Source organism: Penicillium nucicola (assembly GCF_028828085.1).
Source record: "Penicillium nucicola strain IBT 29836 chromosome Unknown utg000001l, whole genome shotgun sequence".
Lineage (NCBI taxonomy): Eukaryota > Fungi > Ascomycota > Eurotiomycetes > Eurotiales > Aspergillaceae > Penicillium > Penicillium nucicola.
Window position 1 is genome coordinate 3,104,934 of NW_026643125.1, and position 26,053 is coordinate 3,130,986.

General features: G+C 50.9%; 10 protein-coding genes across 10 annotated transcripts; 6 read left to right on the plus strand and 4 right to left on the minus strand.

Moving 5' to 3' along the window:
* Positions 1 to 29: 29 nt before the first annotated feature.
* On the minus strand, positions 30 to 1,043 carry N7511_001164 (DnaJ domain protein; the record flags this gene model as incomplete). The annotated part of the gene is made up of 2 exons (XM_057123589.1): positions 30 to 832; positions 887 to 1,043. The coding sequence occupies 2 exons, from the start codon at positions 1,041 to 1,043 to the stop codon at positions 30 to 32; spliced, it is 960 nt and encodes a 319-aa protein (XP_056989322.1).
* A 378-nt stretch (positions 1,044 to 1,421) lies between these two features.
* N7511_001165 (OB-fold domain-containing protein) lies at positions 1,422 to 3,700 on the plus strand (the record flags this gene model as incomplete). The annotated part of the gene is made up of 4 exons (XM_057123590.1): positions 1,422 to 2,082; positions 2,382 to 2,597; positions 2,928 to 3,044; positions 3,252 to 3,700. The coding sequence occupies 4 exons, from the start codon at positions 1,422 to 1,424 to the stop codon at positions 3,698 to 3,700; spliced, it is 1,443 nt and encodes a 480-aa protein (XP_056989323.1).
* A 484-nt stretch (positions 3,701 to 4,184) lies between these two features.
* On the minus strand, positions 4,185 to 6,364 carry N7511_001166 (uncharacterized protein; the record flags this gene model as incomplete). Its single annotated transcript, XM_057123591.1, has 3 exons — positions 4,185 to 5,338; positions 5,388 to 5,490; positions 5,561 to 6,364. 3 exons carry the CDS (start codon positions 6,362 to 6,364, stop codon positions 4,185 to 4,187), a joined length of 2,061 nt encoding a protein of 686 aa, XP_056989324.1.
* A 1,086-nt stretch (positions 6,365 to 7,450) lies between these two features.
* N7511_001167 (uncharacterized protein) lies at positions 7,451 to 8,267 on the minus strand (the record flags this gene model as incomplete). The annotated part of the gene is made up of 4 exons (XM_057123592.1): positions 7,451 to 7,603; positions 7,659 to 7,914; positions 7,967 to 7,993; positions 8,056 to 8,267. 4 exons carry the CDS (start codon positions 8,265 to 8,267, stop codon positions 7,451 to 7,453), a joined length of 648 nt encoding a protein of 215 aa, XP_056989325.1.
* A 4,801-nt stretch (positions 8,268 to 13,068) lies between these two features.
* N7511_001168 (serine/threonine-protein kinase) lies at positions 13,069 to 15,421 on the plus strand (the record flags this gene model as incomplete). Its single annotated transcript, XM_057123593.1, has 2 exons — positions 13,069 to 13,227; positions 13,292 to 15,421. The coding sequence occupies 2 exons, from the start codon at positions 13,069 to 13,071 to the stop codon at positions 15,419 to 15,421; spliced, it is 2,289 nt and encodes a 762-aa protein (XP_056989326.1).
* A 1,237-nt stretch (positions 15,422 to 16,658) lies between these two features.
* On the plus strand, positions 16,659 to 17,898 carry N7511_001169 (exosome non-catalytic core subunit RRP42; the record flags this gene model as incomplete). The annotated part of the gene is made up of 2 exons (XM_057123594.1): positions 16,659 to 17,198; positions 17,278 to 17,898. 2 exons carry the CDS (start codon positions 16,659 to 16,661, stop codon positions 17,896 to 17,898), a joined length of 1,161 nt encoding a protein of 386 aa, XP_056989327.1.
* Positions 17,899 to 18,287: 389 nt separating this feature from the next.
* N7511_001170 (uncharacterized protein) lies at positions 18,288 to 19,236 on the minus strand (the record flags this gene model as incomplete). Its single annotated transcript, XM_057123595.1, has 2 exons — positions 18,288 to 18,698; positions 18,853 to 19,236. The coding sequence occupies 2 exons, from the start codon at positions 19,234 to 19,236 to the stop codon at positions 18,288 to 18,290; spliced, it is 795 nt and encodes a 264-aa protein (XP_056989328.1).
* An 852-nt stretch (positions 19,237 to 20,088) lies between these two features.
* On the plus strand, positions 20,089 to 21,002 carry N7511_001171 (c-type cytochrome; the record flags this gene model as incomplete). Its single annotated transcript, XM_057123596.1, has 5 exons — positions 20,089 to 20,119; positions 20,498 to 20,529; positions 20,584 to 20,742; positions 20,831 to 20,925; positions 20,978 to 21,002. The coding sequence occupies 5 exons, from the start codon at positions 20,089 to 20,091 to the stop codon at positions 21,000 to 21,002; spliced, it is 342 nt and encodes a 113-aa protein (XP_056989329.1).
* A 751-nt stretch (positions 21,003 to 21,753) lies between these two features.
* On the plus strand, positions 21,754 to 23,694 carry N7511_001172 (uncharacterized protein; the record flags this gene model as incomplete). Its single annotated transcript, XM_057123597.1, has 2 exons — positions 21,754 to 22,315; positions 22,397 to 23,694. The coding sequence occupies 2 exons, from the start codon at positions 21,754 to 21,756 to the stop codon at positions 23,692 to 23,694; spliced, it is 1,860 nt and encodes a 619-aa protein (XP_056989330.1).
* Positions 23,695 to 24,701: 1,007 nt separating this feature from the next.
* Positions 24,702 to 25,926, plus strand: N7511_001173 (uncharacterized protein; the record flags this gene model as incomplete). The annotated part of the gene is made up of 4 exons (XM_057123598.1): positions 24,702 to 24,783; positions 24,852 to 24,950; positions 25,002 to 25,708; positions 25,768 to 25,926. 4 exons carry the CDS (start codon positions 24,702 to 24,704, stop codon positions 25,924 to 25,926), a joined length of 1,047 nt encoding a protein of 348 aa, XP_056989331.1.
* Positions 25,927 to 26,053: the final 127 nt, after the last annotated feature.

A 26,053-nucleotide genomic window follows, 5' to 3' on the forward strand; every position in this document is an offset into this window, starting at 1 on the left:
AACTAGGTATACCAGATGCAATAACCTCCCTAACAAAGATCAACGCCGAGACATGATGCAGAACAATAAAAAAGCAAGACCAGTTCAAGCCTTGGACCTCTTCGACTTGGGCTTTGCCCCTCCTTGGATTGTTTCCGGGCACCAACAGCAGCAAAGGCTTCCTCTGAAGGCTCATCCTCAATACCACGTTTCTTCCCATTAGGTTGCGCATACTTATCCTCCAGACGAGCCAAAAACCCAGCACCACGATCCTGCTGACGTTTGGTAATCAAAGCTTGAAGATCATCCAGACTACCCCCAGAGCTCTTAGCCCCCTTTGCCGCGTCCTTCTTCTTATTCTCAATCTTCTTCGCCAACTTCTCCGCCTCCTTGGCCTCCTTCTGAGCCTTCTTTACCCGCAGCTTCTTTTTCGCCTCAGGCTCATGCGAATAGGTCTCAAAGTCTTCCACTTCCTCATCCGCAATAGCCTGGTTTATGATGGCACGGAACCGCTCGTCATCGTCAAGAACATTGGACAGCATGACCGTCTCGTAGATCGCATCCATATCTCCCTCGTGCGTGGCATACGCAGTAAGCAGATCCTTCTTTTCCTCGTCCGAGTTTTGGTATTTCTTTTGAAAGTCCGAGATCGCACGTTTGTCAAGCATAGCCGATAGCTGCTCGCGGTAGAAGTCCATCCAGTTGAAGTCGCCATCTTCGCCGAAGGCTTCGTCTGTGCTGCCCGTGCGGTCGTATATGTTTCGTCGACGTGGATCGGAAAGAACACCGTATGCCAGTGCGATACGCTGGAAATTTGCGTTGGCTTCTTCGCGCGCTTCTTCGCTGACCTTGTCTAGGAAGGAGGGAGTCAGTACCACTTCTGGGTGTGTTCGGCTTAATTGCTTACCGGGGTGGTTCTTCAATGCACTCTTCTTGTATGCGCTCTTAATCCCTTCTGGGGTTGCTTCTGATTCTACACCGAGAATCTTGTAGAGGTTCTCCTCGACGGAGGGCATTTCCTCGTCTGAGGCATGATTTTGCTCTGGTTTCGCGCCTTTCGCCATTGCGAGATTATATGGTACGCAGCAGCTGGCTTTGAGCTTTTTTTTTGGAAGAGTGAGTGAGAGTAGGTTGCGTAAACACAGGTAAACTGGTCGAGACTCTGCCCCATAGAATTTAAATAGTGTAGTGGCCTGGTAGCCTTCCAAACTGACGCGCTTTGACGCGACGGGCCATTTCGTCATTTTGCCACAGATTCCCGACTTCACATCCAGCCCACCTTCGAACATTCGAAGCTCATTAACGCCGCTACTTTCTCTCGACTTTCCAAATACACAGTCTTGGATCATTTTACAGCTACACCAAACCAGATATCAACCGAACTTACCCATCCCTCACCAAGATTACAACACAATCCATAACCCACCAATCGACCACCCACTATGACGACAACCACCTCCCCTCACATACCCTTCATGAAGAAATGTCTCTCCCTAGCTGAGCAATCACCACCTCGCCCGACAAACTTCCGAGTCGGGGCCCTCCTCCTCTCCCGCAAAGATAACGATCCAACCTTCGCCGATGATCGCATCCTCTCAACAGGCTACACAATGGAACTAGCAGGCAACACCCACGCCGAGCAATGCTGTTTCTCCAACTACGCCGCCGTCCACAACGTGCCAGACGACCTAGTCAGCACAGTTCTCCCCGTTGAGACGGGCCGCAAGCTCATTATGTACGTCACGATGGAGCCGTGCGGGAAACGGCTATCTGGGAATGCGCCGTGCGCACAGCGCATTGCGCGGACGACGGAAGGAGGTAAGGCGGGTATTCATAAGGTTTATTTTGGAGTCAAGGAGCCGGAGACTTTTGTGGGGGAGTCTGAGGGTTGTAGGATGTTGACTGAGGCGGGAATTGAGTGGGAGCATGTTTCTGGGTTGGAGCGGGATATTCTGTCTGTTGCTTTTGCTGGCCATGAGAATGGAGAGGAGGAGGTCCGCATTGCTCTTGGGGAGAAGGGGACTAACATTGATGATATTAGTCCTGAGGAGAGGAGGAGGCAAGAGGAGGCTCCACGGAACCCGAAGAAGAGAATGATGGAGGGTGAGATTTCTCTGTATTAATAAAGGGGATCCAAAAGTATCTGCATGATAGGCTCTCGGTCTCGGCCATGGTTTAGGAACAAAGTGCTAACTATTTTTGCTGGTGTTGCTCTCTGGTGCTCGAGAAGGACCTGAGTCAAGCATGAGATCAAACAATAGAAGTCGCTTTTAGGTGGCTGGGTGTAGACATAACTAATTCAATATAGAACCATGTCATAGAAAACATATGAGATTCACTCAACACGTGTGCCGCGCGACTTGATACACCGACACGTGACCATGTCCAACATTCAATTCCAGGCCAACTTCATCCACGGGCAGCAACTGTTCAATATCCAAAGTCTACACCTCAAGGACAATATACCAAAGACAAAGATGACCCAATGGCGACAGGCACCAATGTGGACCTCACCTTCTACCCCGCGTTCTGCTTCAAGGCGTCACCAACACACTTTACCTGGGTGAAGATGAGTGCCGCAGATGTTCACCATCTCCGAAGAGCAAAACAGTTTGTTGGTAGGTTATTTTAGCCTTCTTTTTTTAAATCCTGGTCATTTCTTTGTCCCCTGAGGATCGACATGCCTAGTGTTCTTGTGCATATTCCATTTGCGGTAGTGCTGAGACCCAAACGCTCTGTATGAGACGATAGCAAGACTAAACGATATCTTCGCGCTCACCTTGTGTTATTCATCCCCCTCTTACTATATATTGGAGCTCCTTCGGTTCTACCATTTCATGCTCATGGGATTTCCCTTTTGCGATACACTCCTATACTCGACCACAAATTCCCCAGAACTATACAACCATCACAAACAAAACAAAGAACCCATGCTAACAACCAACCAGGCCAGGACACCTTCTTCTACAACAACCACCCAATCCGCTTTGTCAGCCTAGTAGGCCTGATAGTAGCGCGAACAGAAATAACCCGCCGAACAATCCTAACGCTGGACGACAGCAGCGGTGCCACAATCGATATAATAGTCCTCCAACAACCCCAACCCCAGCAACCCCCAACCAGCAACTCATCAACCAGCGCCAGCACCAACGAACCTACAGAAGACCAATCAGACCCAGACCCAACAACCCCCTGGTCCCAGTTCTCCCTAACATCCAAAACACACCTAAATACGAACCCGAACCCCCAACAAACCCACTTAACAGCAACAGACAAAGAATCAATCGACATAACCCCCCTCCAGCCAGGCACAATCATCCGAATAAAAGGAACCCTGTCTATGTTCCGGCAAAGAATGCAAATAAACCTCGAACGATTCATGCCGGTGCCAGATACGAACTCGGAGATGGGATTTCTAGACCAGCGTCTTCGGTTTTTGATTGAGGTTCTGTCCGTGCCGTGGGTTTTGTCAGATGACGAGATTGAAAAGTGTAGAGTTGATGCTGAGAAGGGGGATGTGCGGGCCTTGGAGGAGCGGAGGAGGGTTGAGAGGCGTGGCGTTAAGCGGAGGGAGAGGGAAGAGAGGGATGCTCTGATTATTGCGAAGAGGTATGAGCGCGAAGAAAAGGAGAGGGAGAAAGAAGGGGTTTTCTGTCGCGAGGATGGGGTTAGGGTTATGAGGAGGTTTGGGTGGGAGGGGAATGGGTGTGATCTTGAGTGATTGAATTGACACTTCGGGTTACGGTTGTGTATAACTGGATTGTGATGCTATATCTTGACTTAGACTGGGCTGGATATAGGCTGTGATAAATAAGTTTACTTTTTCATTGGATGCGAATAACAAATTATATCAAGGAATATGTTGAAATATAAAAGGCCTAGGAATGAATGAATGTATGCAATTCCTAAAGCGATAACTTTCAATAGAATATATCCAAGATAGATAGGTATCAATGCTCGACATTAGATCGTCAGTCATGCACAAATAACAAGTCCCCAAAAAGAAGAGGTATCTTTGTTGCCCCGAAACGCCAAACTGGAGTGTAAAAAAAGACAAACAGCAAAGAGCCCGGAAACGAGCTTGAAACCCAAAAACGTAAACCCAAGAGAAAAACATAGATATCCAGATCCATGTCCGTGTCGACAACAATACCAAGTATCAAGATCCAAATCAAAATCAAGATCAATGACCCTGACTACCGCCCTCACCGATAGTACTTATCATAACCATGCCCATGAGTATGGGAATGAACAGGCCCCCCGCCCTGTCCACCAAGCATACCACGATAATAATCATCATCAGGACGAGCACTACTTCCACGATGGTGGTGGAACCGTCTTGGCTCATCGACCTCCGGCGAAGCAGGAGTGGGAGATTCCATGTACTGCAAATCCTGCGCGGAAATACCCGCGTACCGTGGCAGATGCTCGCGCTCACGGTCCCGGCCTAGCAGGTCACTTTCCGAGTGTCTGTAGTCGCTAGAGCGATGGTTCACGCTTCGCGATGAACTGCGCGAGCCGCGAGAGAAACGGCGACCGGGCGTGGTGCTTGAGCCTCCTGGTCCTGATCCTGTGCCTGTGCCTGTGCGGGCGTAGAGTGAGTCTCGGTCGTAGGCGTCTGGCATTGACATTCTGCTTGGTGGTGGTTGGTGGGGCTTGATGTTCGTTTCTGATTGTCTGGGCGTCGAGAAGGAGCCGCTGGGGTTGTGGCTGGGGGTTTGGGCGCCGGAGCCTGTACTGGAGCCTGGTCCTTGGTAGACTTTGCCGCCGCCTGGAGTTGCTCTGTAGGGCTTGCGCTCGCGCTCGATCGGGGCGGAGGGGATTGTTTCGTCCTCGTCGGATATTAGGACTGGCGAGGTGGAGGCCGTTCTTACTCTTGGTTTTGCTGTGGGCGGGGATGCTTTTGCTGGTGGGGGCCGGCCTCTTTCATATGAGTGCGTTCGCTCTGTGGAAGAGGTGGCTGAAACGGGGGATCTTCTGGAGCGGGTGGCTTCGTCGCGTTCCTCATCGGTGATTCGGGGGAGGTCGACACCGCATTGCTTCATAATTTGGTCTTCGATCTCTTCTCGGATCTTGAGATCACCGATGTCTGGGAAGAGGCGGCGCGGGATCTCTTTGGGGAAACGCTCTTTTTTGTCGTCGGGATTGCTGATTGGCATATTCAGGACTGCTGTTTGGAGTCGCTCGTATTCCCGCTCGGGATTGGCGAGGATCATGAGAGTAGCCCATCGCTCAAACCCTTTTGGTGTCAGGCCTGGAATGTCTGGGCGCTCTCCAAGCTTGTCTTGTACAAGATGATGTTCGGCCTCGACATCGCGAAATAGACGTGAGATAGACGACGTGCGATCATCAAATATGTCTGTAGGATATTAATATCGAAATACCAGAAGAATGCATCGAATACTTACCATGCCATGGGTAGGAATCCGAAGGAACGTGAGTGTCCTTGTAGAATTTCTGCAGCTTGTGGGGAACAATGACGATAGTGTTTCCAGGAGGATAATCCTCAATCTGCCCGAGTCAGCACTTATGCCAGAACACAAGGAAAGAGCGAAACTAAAACGGCATCAAAAGCACATACCAAGTGAAGCGCAATACCACGCAAAAACAAGCCAAGCCTCTTCGTAGGCTTCCCATCCTCAAACAGCTTACCCCAAATCCGCTCGAGAGTCGTCATCTCCATGACAGTAGCATCGCGTTCTGGGGGCTTCGGCCTGGCCTCCCGGTGATGACTGCGCACACTTCCTTGGCTCGACACAGAACCCCGCCGTTCAGAAACCGGGTCGGGGGTTGGTCTCGGACTGGGGCGCGTATCACCGTACTCGGGCTCAACATATGGTTCCACGTAGGGCTCAACGTAGGGCTTGAAAGGCTCTGTGTTGCCACCCGAGATAGGCACAGAGGGTGGGATAGAGTTGCTGCGTGCAGCCATGGCAGGAGGAGACTCAGCATGCGGGCGCGTGGATGGGTCTGCTTGCCAGGTTGGCTGCTGTGATTGCGAGCGGGGTGCCGATGGACCGGGAGCTGATGGCGATCCTGGGAGATTGTCCAGACCGGTTGATTTGAGCTGCTGGATGACTGTTGCTGTTATCTGGGACAGCACCTCTGGCGAGAGATAGCCCGTCGAGCCGCTGTTGTGGACGGCGGAGTTCACGGCGTCGTTGATGGCGCCTGGGTTGTGATCTTGGTTCTGATTCTGGGGGTATCGAGGCTCAGAGTAGGACTCCGGGTTTGGAGCTGAAGAGCCGATCGGCATCTGTGGCTGTGGCATATTGGCACGATCGTCGTATTGGGTTGGATATGGAGGAGCAGTCGAGTACCCGTCGATGGGAGGGTTTATGGGGCCCGGTTGGTAGGGGTTGGAGTAGTACCCATCGTAGGCCATGGGGGTTGGAAATGTCAGCTCTCTCTGGGCTTATGCAGATTTGAATGCGCAGGAAACAAGAATAACTAATCAGGTGAAAATTCCAGGGAGAAAAGTTGGGTAAATTGAGGGGCCTAAGGCTGGTGGGGGGCGAGTGAAACGTTGTGGCGATCGCAGCCTTCCCAAGTGCTTCAGACGTCACACTATGTATGGTGTCGTTCTTTAATATATTAGAGTGCCACAATTCTTCAATGTCATATTACTAGCTGCAGCGGAGCGTCATGATCGGCAATTCACCATGCACCTTCCATGCGCTATCTGCATTAATTACGATTCCGTTGCGCCTATCATAGGGCGAAAGAGCACTGTTTTCTGCTATCCAGGTATGTCATTGCCAGCTGTCGGCTGGGATCCGATGGGTTCAGACTGCGATCAGCAGACCGAAGGAATGAATTACAGTATACAGTATATATATTCTCAAATCCCGACATAAACAAGAGTGTGAAATCAGTTACTAACCATACTTAACGACTCGGGGATTTGCCTGAATCACAGGGGATATTTATAGAGTGTTTGTTGACTGTGGGGAACCGATGTCATCCCCCATCTCTCAACCATGGTTCGCTGTAATTTATGCTCTTTGTATGAAATGGATTGTTACATGGAATTCCATCTTGTTTGAGAATTTGAAAAAGTACCGAATGTTAAAGGGAAAGGCATGAAAATCTCAGGTCGAATAGCCAAGTTATCGCACCAGGCCGGTAGCCACTCACAGGAATTGTCCATCATCCCCATCAAGACAGCGACGAGGGAGAGGAGAAGGAGCTTTCTGAAGTGCAAGAAGAGGCAGCGGGCTGGGAAGAGCTGGCTGTGAATGTGTGTCAGCAAACTTTTACATCAATACGGGATACCTAGAACCCACGGGAACTGGACTCAACTGCCGGTGCATAGTAGGCATAGCGGGCACACTAGCGAGACAATCCCTGTAAATGCCACTAGAAACAGGGTCACCATGTGCTTGGCAAGGATTCTCGTGTCCAGTGTTGACATCGCTCAAGTCAATCTAGAGGAAAAGCGTTCGTGTCAGTGATCCATATGCTGACATTGTCAGTCCATGTAGGACCGGCCGCCCACCAATGTGAAGGCACCCAGACCAATGTCCGAGTCAGACGCGGAAGTCCGTTCTCCCAAGCTCTGCATACGAGCATTCTCAGCATCAGGATCGGTTGACATCTGTTCTTCCATGCAATCCATGCAGTACTATTGAGAAAGCATTAGTTCTCCAAGCTGATCAATGGCGTTTGATCTAACATACAGAAATGTCTCGGGAACGCTGATTCTTCGAGAATTGACGGAGACCACGAAATTGACCACAAAGGCCGCACTTCTTCTCAACCACTTGGCTCTGAGAGCAGGCAATGCACTTGGTGATCTGTTGAGTGGAGAAAATCTCCGGGTGGGGGTCATATATGTTCTCCCTGCTCTCGTAAATTGCCTGGCGGAGATTGTTGAGTTGGGTCGGGGAGAATTCGGATCGAGGGTGATAGGTGTGGCAGACACAGCAAATGATCCTATACTTGTGAGCGACGCAACACATAGGATGATATGGGCTAAGTTACTTACGACTGCGGAAGTGGAATCTGTCTTAGACTATATATGTTGTTAGTAGTTTCCCATGAGTATTTGAAGGCTGTTTGATTCAGTGTACTTACAGTTGACGAATTGTACCATCATAGCTCCGAGGGTAGTGCACCAAAGATTGGTTGCGGCGTGCGGTCGTTGTGGCTGTGAGGATATTCCCAGAGTCTTCAAGAGACATTCGACGAGTGAGGAATCGAGGAGATAGTAAATCGTTTGAGGGCTTAGGCTGATCCATGGCTGATTGGGCGAGACAGGGAGCGTTGCCTGGGCTTGCGTTGCTCATTGCGGAATTGAAGGATATTGTAGGCTCGCTGCGTTCACTCAAAGTTATCACCTCGTCACGATTCATCTATGCTCACTTTTGGGCTCAACAGATATCCAGTCGGTTTGGAAGTCCAGTTCCCATTGGTATTGTTTCAAGGAGGAAAGAGTAGTGCCTGGGAGTGTCATGCAAATTGAGTCAAAGAATGAAGCCGCAGTCAATGAATTGTGAAACGATCTGATGATTCGACAAACATCACTGCTTTACATATTAGCCCCAGACTGGATTCTGATAGAAATAGGAGATCGATGAGATATCCCATATTTCTAAGAAACGATGTTAGTATGGCCCCGGAAGCTCGAATTTGAGCAGTATAACAGTGGCCATGGCCTATACATCGAGTGCCACTGGTGGATTAATGGACATTCAATACAGACACAAAGGCCTCGAAGCGACTATATCGCTTCATGTGTTTATCAATCGTGTCCTACCGGGCTTCTGTTCTTCACCCCTTGTTTTCAATTGTGCTCAAGTACATTAGGCTGCGATTTGATAATAGTAGACGAAACTTGTAGATCGTATTGAGCTGAGATGACGAAAAGACCATGGCCTATTGTAACTCGATATTCTGTGAGGCAAGTTCATGAGTTTCTACAAAACAAGAATCTCGAATGCAATAATGCCACCAAAGAGTACCTGGGCGAAGCAATACAGTACACGGTTGAAATCCCGAACTTCGACTTGACTAGCCCAGCTTGAGATCAGACCCCTACCGTAGCTGTCAAGCAAGCCTCGCAAAAGGGGCAATACCCACCCAACGGATCATTCTCGAAGGAATCCTGCAAATCCTCTACCTACTGTAAATTGCCCTACCAAAAATGCCTCAGCGAGATACCCAAACACCACCACCCAAGACAGAACCACAAAAGGGGCAAACCAAACGCCACGCCAAACCAACCTGAGATTAAACAATAACCCCCAACAGTCGAGACTACACCATATAACGTTACAACCAAACCAGCCTCGGCAAAACAAAGCCAGCCTAAGCGAGCACTAACGCCATCCTGCTGCAGCAATAAACAAAGCACTATCCAATCCGCAAATAGAAACAATCAACCGACTCACATACACCAGTCAATGTCCACAAAGAACCAAATTACATGTCTTGGAAGCACACCACCCCACCGCATGCTCAGAGCCGGCGCTAATGGCAATCCTAATATACCGGCCACATGCACAATCCCGAACAGGGGATAGTTTCAAATTTAACCACAGGCCGGAGATTATGTCCCAGTATGCTGGGAGGGGGGGAGAGGGGTGGGAAGGAGGGGCTAGTTTGAGATGACACACGTAGGGAGTGGTGGCTCTGGAGCAACATCCGTTACTGTACATGTATACGCGGATATCCAAACAGGGGAAAGGGGGAAGGGGAAGGGGCGAGGGGCGAGGGGCTATACTGTACAATGCCCTGAACTGCCGGGGCCAAGGGGATGCGATGCCCTCCAGAGCTAGAAGGTAGAGGGGTCAAATGGATATATCATAATCATAATCTACATAATCTCCATTAATGTTGATTTACTACGTACGCAAAGCGTCGTGATGATCCAATTGTCTAATTATATATGGGCTCCGTAATCATCAATCCGCAATCCGTCATCAGGCGTCAGCCTGGCGGGGACAGGGTTCGGCACGGGAGCCATTGGAACATTGGAACATTGGAAGTTTTGGAATTCTCGGAAGTTTCTGGTGGCCTTCCTAGACGGGTGATGGTGCTTCATCCGGGATCCGCAGTTATATCCATATTACTGTATAAGTTAGGTATAGCATCACTGCGGAAGGGGTAGGGGCCGAGAGGCACGAGGAAAAAGGGGGGCCCAAAAGTCAAGTCTAACCATGAAGGAGTCAAGGTATGGAATAAGCGCCGAATAAGGAACACCTTCCCGAAACGCAAAAGTCTCATCCTGTAGAGAGTTAGATCAGAGACGCCGGTCTTTTTTTGGCTTTTGCTGTATAAGGGGGAGGGGGGTTAGGCTCTTATTTTGTTTCTGATTTCTGGTGCGTTACTGCAGTGATGGTGGAACCATACTCTACTGGAAGCACCGGCAGTTGGAAATGCACGATTCGATCAGCCATTTAGATCTGACAGGATCTGTGTGTATGTTCCAGCGATCATAGGGGGCCCGGGGATTCGGGGTTCAAATTGTCGTGTCTGGAGCGTGCTGGAGACTTTCGGTGTTTGGGGTGGGCCCGCTTGGGCTGGGCTAAGGCTTTTAGCTTGCATTGGTTTACCTGTTAACCGTGTGTTCCTGGGCAATCTTGTAGTTTGGAGTGGGTAATTTAAGATTTTGGATTTAGGGAGGTCGGGATCAACCTCCTTTGTGCAGGTATTAGCATGCTGTAAGGACCGGACTTGGACAGTGCATGTCGGTGACTCCAGGGACTGTACGGACGTGGATTTGTCAGTAGGCTGCTTGGCTGATAAGAGGCAGGTTGAGGGGGTAACGAGTGGCAAGACTTGACGGAAACCACCCTGAGAATTGACTTCATCGCTCGTAAAGATGCCTATTCGAGGACAGGTACTTTAAGACAAAGAACCGTTGAGCTTACAATTAAGTTGTCGTTTCCATGGTCACCCAGGAACAGCCTTCTCGAAGACCCAAGGAACATGACGGCGCCTCCCGACACACTGGAAAGCAAATAGTTTCCAGTGGCGACATGCGCGATCACCCCCTAGGCGTCACAGGAGAGCGCACAGTGGTTGCGGGTAGCAGGGACGGGCCTGGACGAGGTCCACGGTGGACCATTCCGCGGTGCCCCGACTTGACCGGTGCACCACTAGGCGTTTGTGAGCGATTTCATGGACTGTGAGTGGTTGCGATGGAGTAAAATAATGGATCGCCGTGGAGCGAGTGGGCTATTCTGGGGCTCCAGCCAATGGCATTGTTGACTCCATCGCACTATGAGGTCTGTATTTGAGTGACGGAGTTTGGAGGGGCGTATTGAGACGCGGTGTGTATATTCGCGTCGTTGTTTTTGATCCACTGGTATTGGATTTTCCCCTCTCAGATTTGAGGGTTGAGATCGGATAGGGGTGATTACCGAGAATTGAAACGATGGGTGTTGAGAGTAGATGAATAGAAATGGATGTGTAAAACCATCGATTCATCTGGGATCCTTTGCGGGCCAACGGCCGCCCCAGGGTTCGTCGAGGTTGACAGGTGAACTTCCTGCAGGTGATGCAATACCTGGAGATCGACTCTTCATTTCCGCGTCTGTGTCCTCGGGACGTGTCCCTTTGTGTGGAGAACCGCCGGACGAGGCGGTACAGCTCTCATGATGTCAAGGCGGATTCCACGGCAACCATCGAGGCGAACTTTTGAGTCGAACAAAGGATGCGAGACCTGCATACGGGTTCTAGGCCGTGTATTCCACACAAAGAACCCCTCATATGCAGCAGAGCATGTAAGCTCTTAAGGCCGAAGCCGAACCTAATTGCACCCAAACATTGGTCTATCAGAAAGCTCCCCAGGAAAGCTCGGATGGTCGGGATAATCAGGGTGGCAACACAACAGTGAACCGTAAGAGCGTCAGACACTCCGAGATCCTTGTAAATTGCCAGATAGCTCCGACGTGGGACGATGACATCCATGGATATCTGGGGGGGGGGGGGGGGGGGGGGGGGAGGAGATTCTCCTTGCTCTCCTCTGTGCAGTGTACAGTATACATTTACATCTACAGTACATGGGGGGCAGGAGGTGACTCGTACAAAGATCTCAGGTGATAGATATAAAAGAATCGGAAATGATTTGACGTGATAGTTTGAGGCAGTAAATTACAGGACGCGGCCCAAAGCCAACACAGGACTGGCGTGGTTAACGGTTACAGGCTGCAGGTGTATGCCCAACCCCCGAATTATTAGGCGCCGTGCATCAGATGACCAGTGTACGGAGTCAGAGTGATGGATCTTCAATATCGAGAATATGAGACACATAGTTCATATTGCTTTTGGAAAGGAATAGCTGGAATCGTTGAATCAGTTTGTTTACATGTGTATAGTTGGTAAGAAAAGAATAAGGTACCCGTTCCATACAGTTGGTCCCATTGGTTGGCACGGGAGGAACCCGGTATTGGCCCTGTTTTAGCTTGGTTTGGGTGGCTATTTCATGCGATGAGGTGGGTTTGGTATTGTTGCTGTATCGTATGGTCTGGTATTCCGCTTTCTTTTTTCTCTATAGTCTCATTATTTCTCCCCCCCCTCTCCCTCCCCCCAAAAAAGGCTTTCTTCTTTTCTCTTTTCACTTGGATATCTGATAATCCTACACATATCTATTGTACCGGAATATAGCCTTTTGGATCATTTCCCACTTTGCCACGGTGGACTGATCTGCAACGGTCTAAGGTGATTAATTTACCGTCTCCACGGCCCCGTCTAGGAGCTCGAGCTGTCAGCGCGTCAGGGGCTCACCCTCGGTCCTCCGATCCCTCCACCTAGAACGGGTCTTCTCCTATTCTGGATTTCTTTTTATTGCTTCGTGCCCATTAAGTGGTCTGTCCAGATCGCCCACTACATGACCACCTTCACTCCCCCTCTTCCAACTACCTTGTCACTCCTTACTTTTCCTCCATGGGAACTCAATCTTCCGGCTCGCACTGAATCTCGGATAAGAGCACTTGCTGCAATTAATTCCCTATATCCATATACTACACTCTTCTCCCTACATAATTGTGAGTCGACCTGAGAGAGAGAGACTGAATATCCAGCTGACAAGAATAGAAAACCCCTTCTTCGCCGATCTGCTGGCCAGACCTGAAGAGACACACCATGACTGTCACATATGAGACACCGAGGTCACATACCTCGATGGCCACTCTAGAGGATCGCTTTGAAGTGATCAAGGAGATCGGCGATGGCAGCTTTGGTAGCGTCGCCGTAGCACGTGTACGCACTGCCGGAGCCCACATTGCTCGGAGAGGAACGATGGTATGGAATGCTAGCCATGGAGAGATGATGATCAGGTGGTTCGCGATGACTAACCCTGGCACAGGTTGCGATCAAAACCATGAAGAAGACATTTGACTCCCTGGGTCCATGCCTGGACCTACGAGAGGTCATCTTCCTCCGAACCCTCCCTATTCATCCTCACCTGGTTCCCGCCCTCGACATCTTCCTCGACCCCCTCTCCCACAAGCTTCACATCTGCATGGAATACATGGACGGCAACCTCTACCAATTAATGAAGGCCCGTGACCACAAAGCATTTGACGGCAAGCACGTCAAGAGCATTCTTTACCAGATCCTGTCTGGCCTGGATCACATCCACGCCCACCACTTCTTCCACCGCGACATCAAGCCCGAGAACATTCTCGTGTCCACCTCCGCTCCCAACGATTCTACCTTCAGCCGCTACTCAAATCTCGTCACTCCTCCCTCTACTCCTCCTGTCTATACCGTCAAGATTGCCGACTTTGGTCTGGCACGTGAAACCCACTCCAAGCAACCGTACACAACCTATGTCTCAACGAGATGGTACCGCGCACCCGAGGTGCTTCTACGCGCCGGAGAATACTCCGCACCGGTTGATATGTGGGCGATGGGAGCTATGGCGGTAGAAATCGCTACATTAAAGCCCCTGTTCCCCGGAGGCAACGAGGTGGATCAGGTTTGGCGAGTCTGTGAGATCATGGGCAGCCCTGGAAACTGGTACAGCAAGTCTGGCGCAAAGATTGGTGGTGGTGAATGGCGCGACGGATCCCGCTTGGCTCACAAGCTAGGCTTCACTTTCCCTAAGATGGCACCTCACGCGATGGATACAGTTCTTCAACCCCCACAGTGGCCTGCGGCGTTCGCTGAGTTCGTTACTTGGTGTCTCATGTGGGACCCTAAGAACCGCCCTACATCCACTCAAGCATTGAACCACGAGTACTTCGCCGACGCGGTCGATCCCGTACGACCCAAGTCTTCGACTTCGGCCAGACTCCTGGGTCGCAAGCAATCTGACAGAAGCTTCAAGTCTCCCAACCTTACCCCAAGTGACTCTCCTACGTTGTCGTCCAAGCCTTCTTGGTTCCGCCGGTCTTTGATCGTTCGGTCTGACAGCCCTGCACCTGTCGAAGACAGCCCTGCTCGACCACCGGTCGTTTCTCAGGTCAATGTGCCTGAGATTCAACCTGTCAAGGCAGCCCGCCCGGCAAACACCAAGCGGGCCACCTGGGCCAACGGCGCCCCTATGCCTATCCTTCCTTCTATCCGTCCTGTCTCCCCTCTTTCCAACTCTGTTACCGCCCAGGCCAATGCTACAGTGGCCCACAACGAAGGCTCCAAGTCCTCTGACACCTCTACTAGCAAGTCTAGCATAAAAATTGGTCGTCAATTGTCAGTCAACTCCAATGGCAACCACTACTCGGATGTGCATCGCCAAGAAGCCGAGCGGATGTTGAATGGTTCCGGCAGCAACACTCCGACCGCGAAGGAGAGCTTCTTCTCGCATCTGCGAAAGCGCGCTCGCAGGCTGTCAGGACGCAATGCTCCCCCACCAACCGATGACATCGAAGCCAATGCGGGTTGCATACCTTGGTCGAACCGATCATCCATTGCTCTCGATGGTGCTAGCAACGAGCAAAAGCAGGGCTCCGACTTGAGCGAGCTGGACAAGGCGCTTCAGAGTGTCAAGTATTCATTGGATTCATCTACTTTAAGTAATGTCCCTGTGCATCTGAGCGCTGATGGACACACCACCAAGCGCCAGTCAATGCCTCAGGTTACAAGCAACCCTAGCCCGATCTCGAGCAGGACGCGTCGCGCTAAGCAGATGTCGACTCATCCGGTTCACCGGTACGAGACCCCTGAGGAGGAGGATGAGCTGCTGGATGAAGTGCTGCACTCAGCCAACAAGGCAGCCAGACGCCTGGCCCAAACTCAGTCTATGTCAGCTGAATCGTCCGTGGTAACCCACCGCCATGCCGACAAGTCGCGTACCATGCCAAGCCCATATCCCACACCTTCTCCCAGTGCGAAGGACTCAACCGCATTTGGTTACCAATCTACACCGAGTAAATTGAACCTCAAGGCGGACCACGCTGCGACCAACCGCCATTGGCCCACACCTCCGTATGAGGAAGCCGAGTGGCACAACAAGGGCTCTGACTACTTTGCCCGTGGATCCAACTTCATCTAAACACGACATCTCCAATTCAACACACGACTTCTCAAAAAAATGAGAAGCGAAAAATTCCCCCCGGCGAAATTGCAACAACGGAAAGACTGAGCTCACGGCGTATGGAATTTGATTCGGGCATTCTTGTTTATTCTCCCCACGGTCTGGCCATTCGGGAGTTTTCATTTCATATATGGGCATGGTTGTTTCGCCACTGGTTTCTCATTTCCACTTCATACCCCTACAGGCCTTTTGTTATAGATGGATACGGCCTTGTTTCACATTTTTTCTTTCCTTCACGGAGTCCTTTCGTTCGTCATTACTGACATGCACATTCACATCATTCGGGGCGTGTTTCCTTTCCTTTACATTTGATACCACGTGCGCGAGCCGCACGATATGCCACCTATCCTTTGCTTCACATACCTGATCTACCCTCACATCTTCTCGATGAATATGGCGTTCATTTTCTTTTGTTTATATATTATTTACCCCCTTGTACATTGACCAACATCATCCTGTCTATTGCCCTCATTCACTCGTTCCTGCATTATATTGCTATCAATTCATTGCCCACTTGCTTGTTCACTCTCTTGTATCATTTGCCCCTTTGACGCTGGCGGGGATCCAGCCCTTTATATACTCTTGTAATATAGCTCTTTCTGGTGATGACCGGACCTTACATACCGCTACCTTAGTACATACATGCATTTCAATCTGCTCACATTGTTATTCTCTATCTACGTAGTATACTTCGATCTCTAGGTGGGAATTCGTATTAGGTAGGATGCTGGTAATGGCTGTATAGCTTAAACAACGCCTAGGATAACCAGATCAAGACTGACAGTTATTTTCGAGCATAATAAGAGCAAATTAATGACGTTGAATGAATAGAGTTGTGCTTAGCACGATGGTTCTCATACATCGATCGATATCAGCGGAACAACTATTCTCCGCACAAATTTCCTGATTGAGACTGCTCTGCTCGGCCTTAACAACTTTTTCCTTGCCCATTGTGAACCACCAACTAAAAGCAGAAACTAGATTGGTAACAGTTTCCAGTCTACGCTTCTGACCGTCAACTCCGCCCAAAAGCCAATCATACCTATTACCAAATCGCGGGCCGATCACCACGAACTGAATTGCCAACAGCACCAATAATCTTGCGCAAGCATCTCACAAGCTCACCAACACCCTCATTCTATACCGGTGGTCCATCTCTTGTTAAAAGAAGTCCGGGATAAATCAAATAGCCAAAATGGCATCCCAAAGACAAGCAACATCAGCCTCCCAAGTCCCCCACCTCTCCCCCGCCGAACTCTCCTACCTCTACACCTCCCTCAGTCTTCCTAAATCACCAATCCGACCAGATGGCCGCTCACCCACACAATTCCGCCCCTTAAGCGCAGAAACAAACATCCTGCCCGGCACAAACGGCAGCGCGCGCATTGGGTTCGCAGATGGCACACAGGCAATCGTCGGTGTCAAAGCCGAAGTCGAGAAGACGGTCATTGCGGCCGATACCCTTGACTCGCGCAGTCTCGGACAGCAGGGTGACCAGCTGAATCGCGAAGGCGAGGAGGGCTCTGCCGCTGTCTCTGGGCAGGGCGAGTGGGTGCAGATGTCTATTGAGATTCCTGGGTTCCGGGATGATGATGCTTTGCCGGTCTTCTTGTCCGAAATGATGAGGGAGAGTCTTGTGGGCTCTGTTGAAGATGGGAAAGACGCTGAGATGGCCGGTGGATTGAAGGGGAGACTTGTCATTAACAAGCGTTGGCACTGGAGGTTGTATATCGATGTGAGTGTTTCCTCTTCCGTGCGACAATGGCCGCAGAGCCTTGATATCCCACCACAAAAAGTTATTAACCCATCTACAGGTTCTCCTTCTCTCCCAACCTCTCGCCTACCCCCTCCCCCTCCTCTCTCTAACAACCCACCTCGCCCTCCTAAGCACCAAACTCCCCAAACTGAAATCGACCGGCGAAGAGGACCCTTTCTTCGACGACGACTGGGCCGTCGCTGAATACCTTTACCCACGCATCACTGCCAAACCCACAAAACACACACCAACGGCGCAATCCCACCCCGTTCGCCCACCTGTCACCCTCCTAGTAATCTCCGTCGGCGAAAACATTATCTTCGACCCAAACCGTGAGGAAATCGCCGTTGCGGACGCCGTGCTCGCAATTTCCATTACTCGCACCGGTGACTCCGATACCCTGAAACTCCTCTCCATCCGCACTATCGACCCGCCCTCGCGCTTGACCAACCCTGGTATTCCTAACTCCGAGAATGTCAACATGCTCGGTGCGACGGCATCGGATGAAACTGCGCTGCTTAACCCGACCACTGGGGAGGATGAGATTTCCCGTGTTTGGAGGCCGCGGAGAGGTGGAGTGAAGAGGAGTGTTATTGCCCGGATGGTCAAGACTGTTCTTGGGAAGGGTGGTGTTGGAGAGGAAGTCCTTGAGGGACTTGAGGGTGTCGAGGTTCTTTGATTAAGGGTTTCTGTTGTATAAGTAGACATATCCCGAGATAGGTATTGCATATGTTTTGAGATGTTATCTCTGCAATTGGAGTTCCGAGATGGTGTTACAACATCTTCCTTTTTTTAGACATACATTTTCTTGTCTTTTGTATGCTTGTATTGAGCTGGAGTATCTTTCTATGGCGTATGCAAACAATCTTCATATATACTGTACACATGACTTGACCAGTATCGATCAATCAACATCAACATCGACATCAGAATGCCCAATCCAGGCAATCCAACCCCAGTACCGTGACCCGATGTCCACACCTACACATATCAAACCCCCAACAGGCACATCATATCATACAGCCTCCACCCACCACCCCCCCAAAGCGACAAGACCAAATAACCCAATCACCAAATCCCGAGCCACTTCTTAACTGGTCTCTTCTTCCCCTCCCAATCCACAAACTCCCCCTCACCAACCGCACCACCACCAGCTCCCTCAACAGCAACAGGACTCTGCACATCAACGTGTCCCTCCTTCCCACCCTCGACAGCACCACTCTTAACCTCCTCTTCTTCCAAGCCATGCGCAACGCGATAAGCCTTCCTCTTCTCAGCATCCTCAACCCGACGATGTCTCTGCTCGCGCACACGCATAGACTCATGCTGCACATGCATCCGCCAAACAGAGAACGCCCGTCCAATCGTGCTGAAGGGGCTTGTGAGGAGCTCGGACCAAGACGGAAGGAGGTGCGCGAAGGGCGAGGTTGCTTTGAAATTGGTCGTGAACGTGAATGTTGCTAGGGAGAAGAGAATGCTCTATACAAAGACGGGTGGTTAGCGAGTGCGATTGATTGCAGCTGAAATGTTGTTGGGCTGGTTGTGGTGGTAGTAGTAGTAGTAGTATTGTTGCGGGTGGGGATGTATATGTAGCGTGGGTGTTAGGTGGGTAGGTGGGTGAGTGGTGACATACCATTGCAATCCAGATATGGATCCATTTACTCGTCAGGAACTTGTGCATGACTGTGCCCTCTGGTGGGAACATGTTCGGGTACTGCTTTGTGTTCTGCTCCTCGATCTGTTTGGGGGTTGTGCGAGGTCCGTATTCGAATGGCTGGCCTGAGGGCGCGTTCTTCGAGGAGGGCGCTACATAGCGCTGGGGGTGTGAGGGCGGTCGGAATTTGTCTGGCTTCTCGAGGACGCGGGGTTTGGCGTTGGCGTTGACGTTGGTCTTTTTCAGGGCTGTGCGCGTTGTGCTGAAGCTTCGTTGCGGTTGCGCTTGGCGTTGAAGAGCGCGCAGCATCATGGCTGAGGGTGGACCTCGTGGGAGGAGGAAGGTTGGGATTGGGGTCGGCATTTTCCCTGGCGTTATGAGGCTGGTTGCTTGCTATACTCTTGTTGATGCGGAGTTGCAATTTTTGGAGATGGTCATGTGACTCGGGACGGCGGGTATTTTAGTCCGGAGTGGCCGCATGTGCTTCGATTTGAGCTGTCTGGTCAGGTGTTTCCGAGGTTGGTTTGATATCAATTGAGAGTTTAGTATGTTTCTTAGTCCAGTTTATGAGCATCTTCAGCGTTCGCAATGATGTTCTATACTTGAATCCATAACTACGTCGTTACGGTTAAATTCACTTCGGACTTCACTCGGCATCATACTATCTCTTCTTACGGATCCACATGCGGATCAGCTGGGGCGAATGAAAGAAGACTCATTTCGAAGCCACGGGGAACCGGCAGCCATTTATCGGAAGAAGGGATATGACCACGTCGTCCCCGGCACATGAAAGGGACGGGCAGGTGATTGAAAGAATATCTCGGGCTTTGCACTTTGGAAGGGCAGTATGCAGCTATGTATAGTATGCCGGAGCTCTAGTTCGGAACCCGCCAGGCCAGGCTGGTGATGAAGAATGAGATCATGAGGCAAAACAGACAGTATCAAAAGAGTCATAACCGCCACAATCCATCTAATCCCAACAAGAACAAGACACCAAGACAGCAGAGTATCCGGGGGGGCAGAGAAGAAAGCAAATACACCGAACTTCCCGGTTGCGCCCGTCGGACCTGAATAATCTTGACGCTGATTGGCTCCTGCCCGGATTACGAGAGTGGCCGGGCTACATAAGGGAAAAACTTGCTCTCTCCCTTTCCACATTTTCCTTTCAAACTTGTACAACTATTAATCTACGATTTATCTTCTTAATTCTTCAAAATGCCTCCCAAGAACGACTCCTTCGCTCCCGGTAAGACTATTCTCCAATTCCACGCCATTGAGTGCAGGTGAAGGTCGAGTTGAGTTGCGCGAGGAAAAGTGACGGTGTTCTGGGCACGATGTGGTTTCCTCACTGGGGATGTTGTCGACATCTACAATCAGTCTGATCTAGTCATGCGCCTGATCGACCGTCCTTCTTCTTCTCGCAAGCTCTCACATCGCCTTCACCTCAACCTTTGCATCCATCCCCTGCCATTCAACATGACTATCACGTTCGACACTTTCTGCGTCCACTCCATGATGGCGGTCTCCGCTGTCCTGGACCGCAAGAGAGAAGAAGCTCGAGAAGCCATCAACGCGCAAGCGATCGAGGCCGCCGAACCCCAGGCTAACGCGACTTCCACTTCAGGTGACGCCGCCAAGGGTGCTAAGCTCTTCCAGGTGAGTAACTTCGACTGAGACATATACATCGAACAACACTGACAGCTGTATTAGACCCGTTGCGCCCAGTGCCACACCGTCGAGGCTGGCGGTCCCCACAAGGTCGGCCCCAACCTGCACGGTCTCTTCGGTCGTAAGACCGGTTCTTCCGAGGGTTACGCCTACACCGACGCCAACAAGCAGGCCGGTGTTGAGTGGAACGAGGACACTCTCGTAAGTCGCCATCATCCAGAAAAAAAAAAGAAACAAACAAACAAAAAAAGAATTATATGTTCACTGGCTCACACTTCGCGTCCTACAGTTCAAGTACCTCGAGAACCCCAAGAAGTTCATTCCCGGAACCAAGATGGCCTTCGGTGGTCTCAAGAAGGGCAAGGAGCGCAACGACCTCATCACGTTAGTCCGACCCACCCCCAAAACATGAAGCTGAAACTAACCCCCTTTCCAGTCACCTCAAGGAGGCCTGCGCATAAATGATTTGACGACTTTTGACATGCTTTTATTCGGTTCACTGGCGTGGGCTGATTTCCGGGGACTCAACCGGACATGTATTGTATTATTATTACACCCACAATAGATTTTGATCTCCTCTTTGTTCCTCATATTGTCGATCCCTTAACAAACGCATTGCAAACGGCTCTCAACTCTGTGATGCGATGGTGTATTATGATTGGTTGATCATGTTTAGATGGATCGATTGGGCCAACATGGGCGGTCAGGCACGGCTGCACTTGAAGAGTACCTGGTGGGTACCTGGCAGGGCAGGCAGGGATCCACTATCAACAATGTACCTCCTTGGTAGATAGCAAGTACTGTGTACACGCCCCGAGTCTCAGCACATGACCGATGGATAGGCTGATTGGCCCAGCCTCCTCGACTCTACAAGTGAGGGGATCTCCCTCCTTCCTGCATTGCTCGAGGCGTTGCAATCCTAGTCTCATATAACCTTGATCGCATCTTCAGCGCAACGGTCTCAAGAACTTGTATCGCACTTACGCATCTATTGCATCGCATCACGTACCTTATCGCATCGGCGCATCGATTGCGCCAACTGTAACGACTGGCGCAGAACTGACCCATCCAGGCGCATTTACTGACTCTAGTGACCAGGGAATTCAACTGGTTCCCCAACTCGACTTTTACCAGGATCAATCTGCGCTCCGTCGCTGCGCAACAGCAGTGACTCTCTCACTGGGGCGCGACGCTCACGGTACGCCGTCCGCCATGCTGGACGAGCTAGATAACGTCTTCGACGATCATCCATCCCTGGATGCTTCGCTCGAAGACTTTGAGAACAATACCAATCCCCACCGGTCACCCATGTTTGGTCTTCCCTCCCAACATTCTGGATTCCGATCTGAAGAGTCTGACGGGGAAGACGGGGACCTTGAGGACCCAGCCCAGGAGCGCTGGTCGCCTCCAGGGTTCCAACATGAATACTCGCAGGGTAGTGGGTGGTACCGCCACCAGCCCTATCTGCGCAAAGGTAACCCCCAAACAGAGCGATTGCAGCTCAGACCCACAGTCGGGCTGAGCGCGTCGCCGTCGCAATCGCGCGAACCAAGCCCACAGTACGAGGATGCGCTCGAAGGACCTGCCAATGGGAAAGGTAGTGACACCACCGTCGCGGCTAATGTGCCTCTACCCCCCGGTGCGGATACACCTCTCAATGGAAGATCTCCCAGTCCGGGTCCGGGTCCGGGTCCGGCTCCCAGGCCAAATCGTACGCCTCGTCATAGTCCGGAGGACGATGAAACGGGCTTTGGAGCGGAGAATCTGAGCAACTGTAGGCCCTGTCTGATCTGGTTTCAGCTGCAGGCGCGGGTATACTAACATGTTCTTGGGAATGAAGACATTCGCTTCGCAGTACGTGCTGAAGTCCAACACCGAGAACCCATTGCCGCCTTGTTCGGCTGGGTGCGCTCCAAGTTTGAGCGCATGACAAGCTCCAAATCTAACACCACCCTCTCCATCGTCATGATCCTAGTCTCCCTTGCCTTCATGCGTGCTTTACTCCTCCCAGGCCTCCCGCAGTCGATTCCCGATCTCGTCAAGCTATCCGGCTTCGCGCGCTCCTTTGAACCATTGATATACTACTCGGAAAATGGCGTCCAGCAAATCGGAACGCTCCAAGAAACAGGTGTGGCAGTGTGGGATCTGAGCGAGTCAGTTCGTGGCACAAACATGACCAGCGCCCCGATAATTGTTCATCAACTCGACGAACTATCAGACTCCCTCAAAACCCTTTCACTAGAGCTGACCCGCTTCTTCGCCAACGTCGACTCGGACATCGACTCCATCCTCATAGTGATGGACTGGGCAAAACGCGAACTGGAAACCCTCTCAGCCCAACCCCCAAGCTCCCTCCCAACGATAGTCTTCGACAACATGCACAACATGCTCGCACGCCTTGGCGCCCTGGAACGCTCCCAACTTGAGAACGGCACCCCAACTTCTTCAACGGCAACACCCCTAGGCCACCTTGTGATGGCCGTTTTTGGACCAACATCCGCGCAACGAACTCGCACAACCCTAACCCGAACATTCACCGAGTTTCTCTCCGTCCTAGAAGAATCAATCAACAGCGAACTCTCCCACTCAACAGCTCTCTTCGCCCTGTTTGAATCAATCGATCGCCAATTTCTCAACCTCCAGCGAACAGTCGTCAGAGAATCGGACGCCCAGGAACGCGCAGAGGGCGAAATGCTCTCCTCCCTCTGGACTCGCGTTCTCGGCCCTGACGCCTCAGTCGTGCGCAAATACGAAAAAAACAAGAAACTCCTCGCAAACGTGCGCAGTCGCACCGTCGCCAACAAACATCTCCTTGTCGATCACCGTGGTCGGCTCCTCACGCTGAAGGTTAATCTTGAAACCCTTCGACGGAAACTAGTCAGTCCACTCGTACGGCGAAACGACTCCGTCAGTTTCGTGGGATCCGTTGATGGCAGCAATGGAGCGGGGAATTCAGGGAGTGCGGGACGCATGCTCGGGCCCGTTGAAGCTGTGATTGATGGGCAGATTCGCGGGCTTGAGGGAACATATGATTATTTGCGCTCTGTGCGCGAACGCCAGAAGGCAAAACTTATGGAGATGGTTTATGGGGCTGGGAGGAAACCTTCTCAGTCGCTCATTGATGGACTGGATGGGATTGAGGATGGGGAGTGAGCAATGCACACACGTACGTGTATGTGACTGTATGAGATGTCTTTCGCTGTCTCTTTCTTGTTTTGTGTATTCTCATCCTCTCCTCTCCTCTCTGGTGGTTTCTCTCGGTCTGGCTCCTTGTCTCTCTTTATATCTGGCGTTTCGGGCATGAATATGGGCGTATGTCACATGGCGTCCGCGGCGCATGTTCAGCATGCGGTGGGAATGGGATTGGAAATGGGAATTGGGTGTGGTAGCAACCTGGCTGAGGTACAGGACGTGGTTTTTATGCCCTGTTCAACCTCTGTCTGTTTTTCATTTCACTCTTGATGCTTTTTGTGTTCTTATTGTGGTGTGATGGAATAGGAATGGATGGATTGCAAGGGAAAAGGGATAGATACATGGCGCTAGCTGGTCTGATTTGATATGACTATGACTATGACTCTTCTTCTTTTCCGATGTTTGTCCTGATCCATCGATTGCATGTTTCTAATCTACAATCATGGGTTATTCTCGGCTGCCTGTTGGTAATTTGAGGATTTTGTGTCCGATTGTTAGGGCTAAATGTAAAATAGAGTTAGAACAACTTTGACAATCTAGTCAGCCAGGCGAACTGGCAGTGGGTTTTCATGTAAATCCTAATTGATTTCGTTCTCAGCCGAGAGTCAATAAAACCTGATCGACGTTTATAATCAAATTCATATCGGCGAAAGTCCGAGCCAGCCCAGGACTGCTCCAGACTGTAGAATCAAGTCCCAGCTTACTAAAGCTTCTACATCGTAGGGTAACAACACCCACAAGCCGTGTTTCCAGATAGTATCTTTGTGTGGAAATTCACTCCATCGAATCATTCATATAAAAGTATACCAGGATCGGTCCGAGTCCGAGAAAGATGTCTCCGATAGTGGGGGCGTGATGCATACCGATTCACGGAGCAAACCAACTCTCCATAGCTTCGCAGCTCCCTGTTCAAACCACGATTCTTTGTCCACATAGCAAAAGAGATGCGATTGATCAGCCAGCCAACCATGATGCCCACTGTCGCAGTACTTTTCCAAGCAATTAACCCCCCTATCATAAATGGAGTCCGCAAGCCGCGCAAACCAGGTGGTGAGAACCAATTTCCAACAAACTACCATTCCTACAAACAATCACACGGACACTAATCAAGTATACAGCCTACCAAGACTCAGGCGCAGACATCGCCTACACTCTCCACTCCAAAGGAATAAACATCCTCACGCCAACCCCAACCCCATCCCCAAAGAAGCACGAAGGCTGGTGTTTCCCAGACTCAGAAGAATGAATCCTTGCCGCAATAAACCAAGGCGCGACACACCTATGGGCAAACACAACTGTCTTCTCATCGCATCCTCTCCAAACATCATCTGCCCTAGACCGCCACGCCTCCAAAATCCAAGTAATAGGCCAACCACCAGGTCTAGTCGAGAAATTCGACGACAAGCTCTATCTCAACGACAAACTTCGCTCTTTGGGCGATACATTCACCTTACCAAAATCATGGGCAGTAAAAGCCACCCATAACGCCCACGATCTGCACACATTCATCCAGAAGAACATCCCAGCCTACCCCATCGTCGGGAAACCAGTTCGCGGCCGCGGAAGCCACGGCGTGAAAGTCTGCCACGACCCAGCCGAACTGACCGAGCATATCCAGTCGCTCTTTGACGAATCGCCCGTCGTCTTACTAGAGGAGTTTCTCGCTGGCGAGGAGGCTACCATTACGGTTATGCCTCCCTCCCCCGCAAACCCGCAGTATTGGAGTATGGCGCCAGTCATGAGATGCAACCACGATAATGGCATCGCGCCGTATAACGGGACAGTTGCTGTCACGGCCAATTCGCGCGTCATCTCGGCAGAGGAGTTGGCGCTTGATTCGGCTTATGGGGTTGTTATGAGGCAGTGTGAGCGTGTGGCTGCGTTGATTAGGGCTACTGCGCCGATTCGAATTGATATCCGGCGGTTTGGGGCGGGGGCTGGGGCGTTTGCTATTTTCGATGTGAATATGAAACCGGTTTGTATATTCCATGGATTGATACCCTGTGCTTGTTTCTGGACTGACAGGTCTTGTAGAATATGACGGGTCCGGGTCGTCCGGGTCGTGAGGATCAGGCTAGTTTGACTGCTATGGCTGCTACGGCTTCTGGGTGGGATTATGCGAGGTTGTTGCGAGAGATGATGGATGGGGCTTCTTCTTTGGAGGTGTTTCGTCAGTATCAGAGTCCTTTTTAGATTATGTCCACTTTTCGTATGGTGTTTACATTACTATCATGTATTAACGTTACAGATCTGCCAGACGAGTGAACTTAACGCAGAGCTTCTGGGCTGTATATACATTCCAAACTGACACAATTGTCCA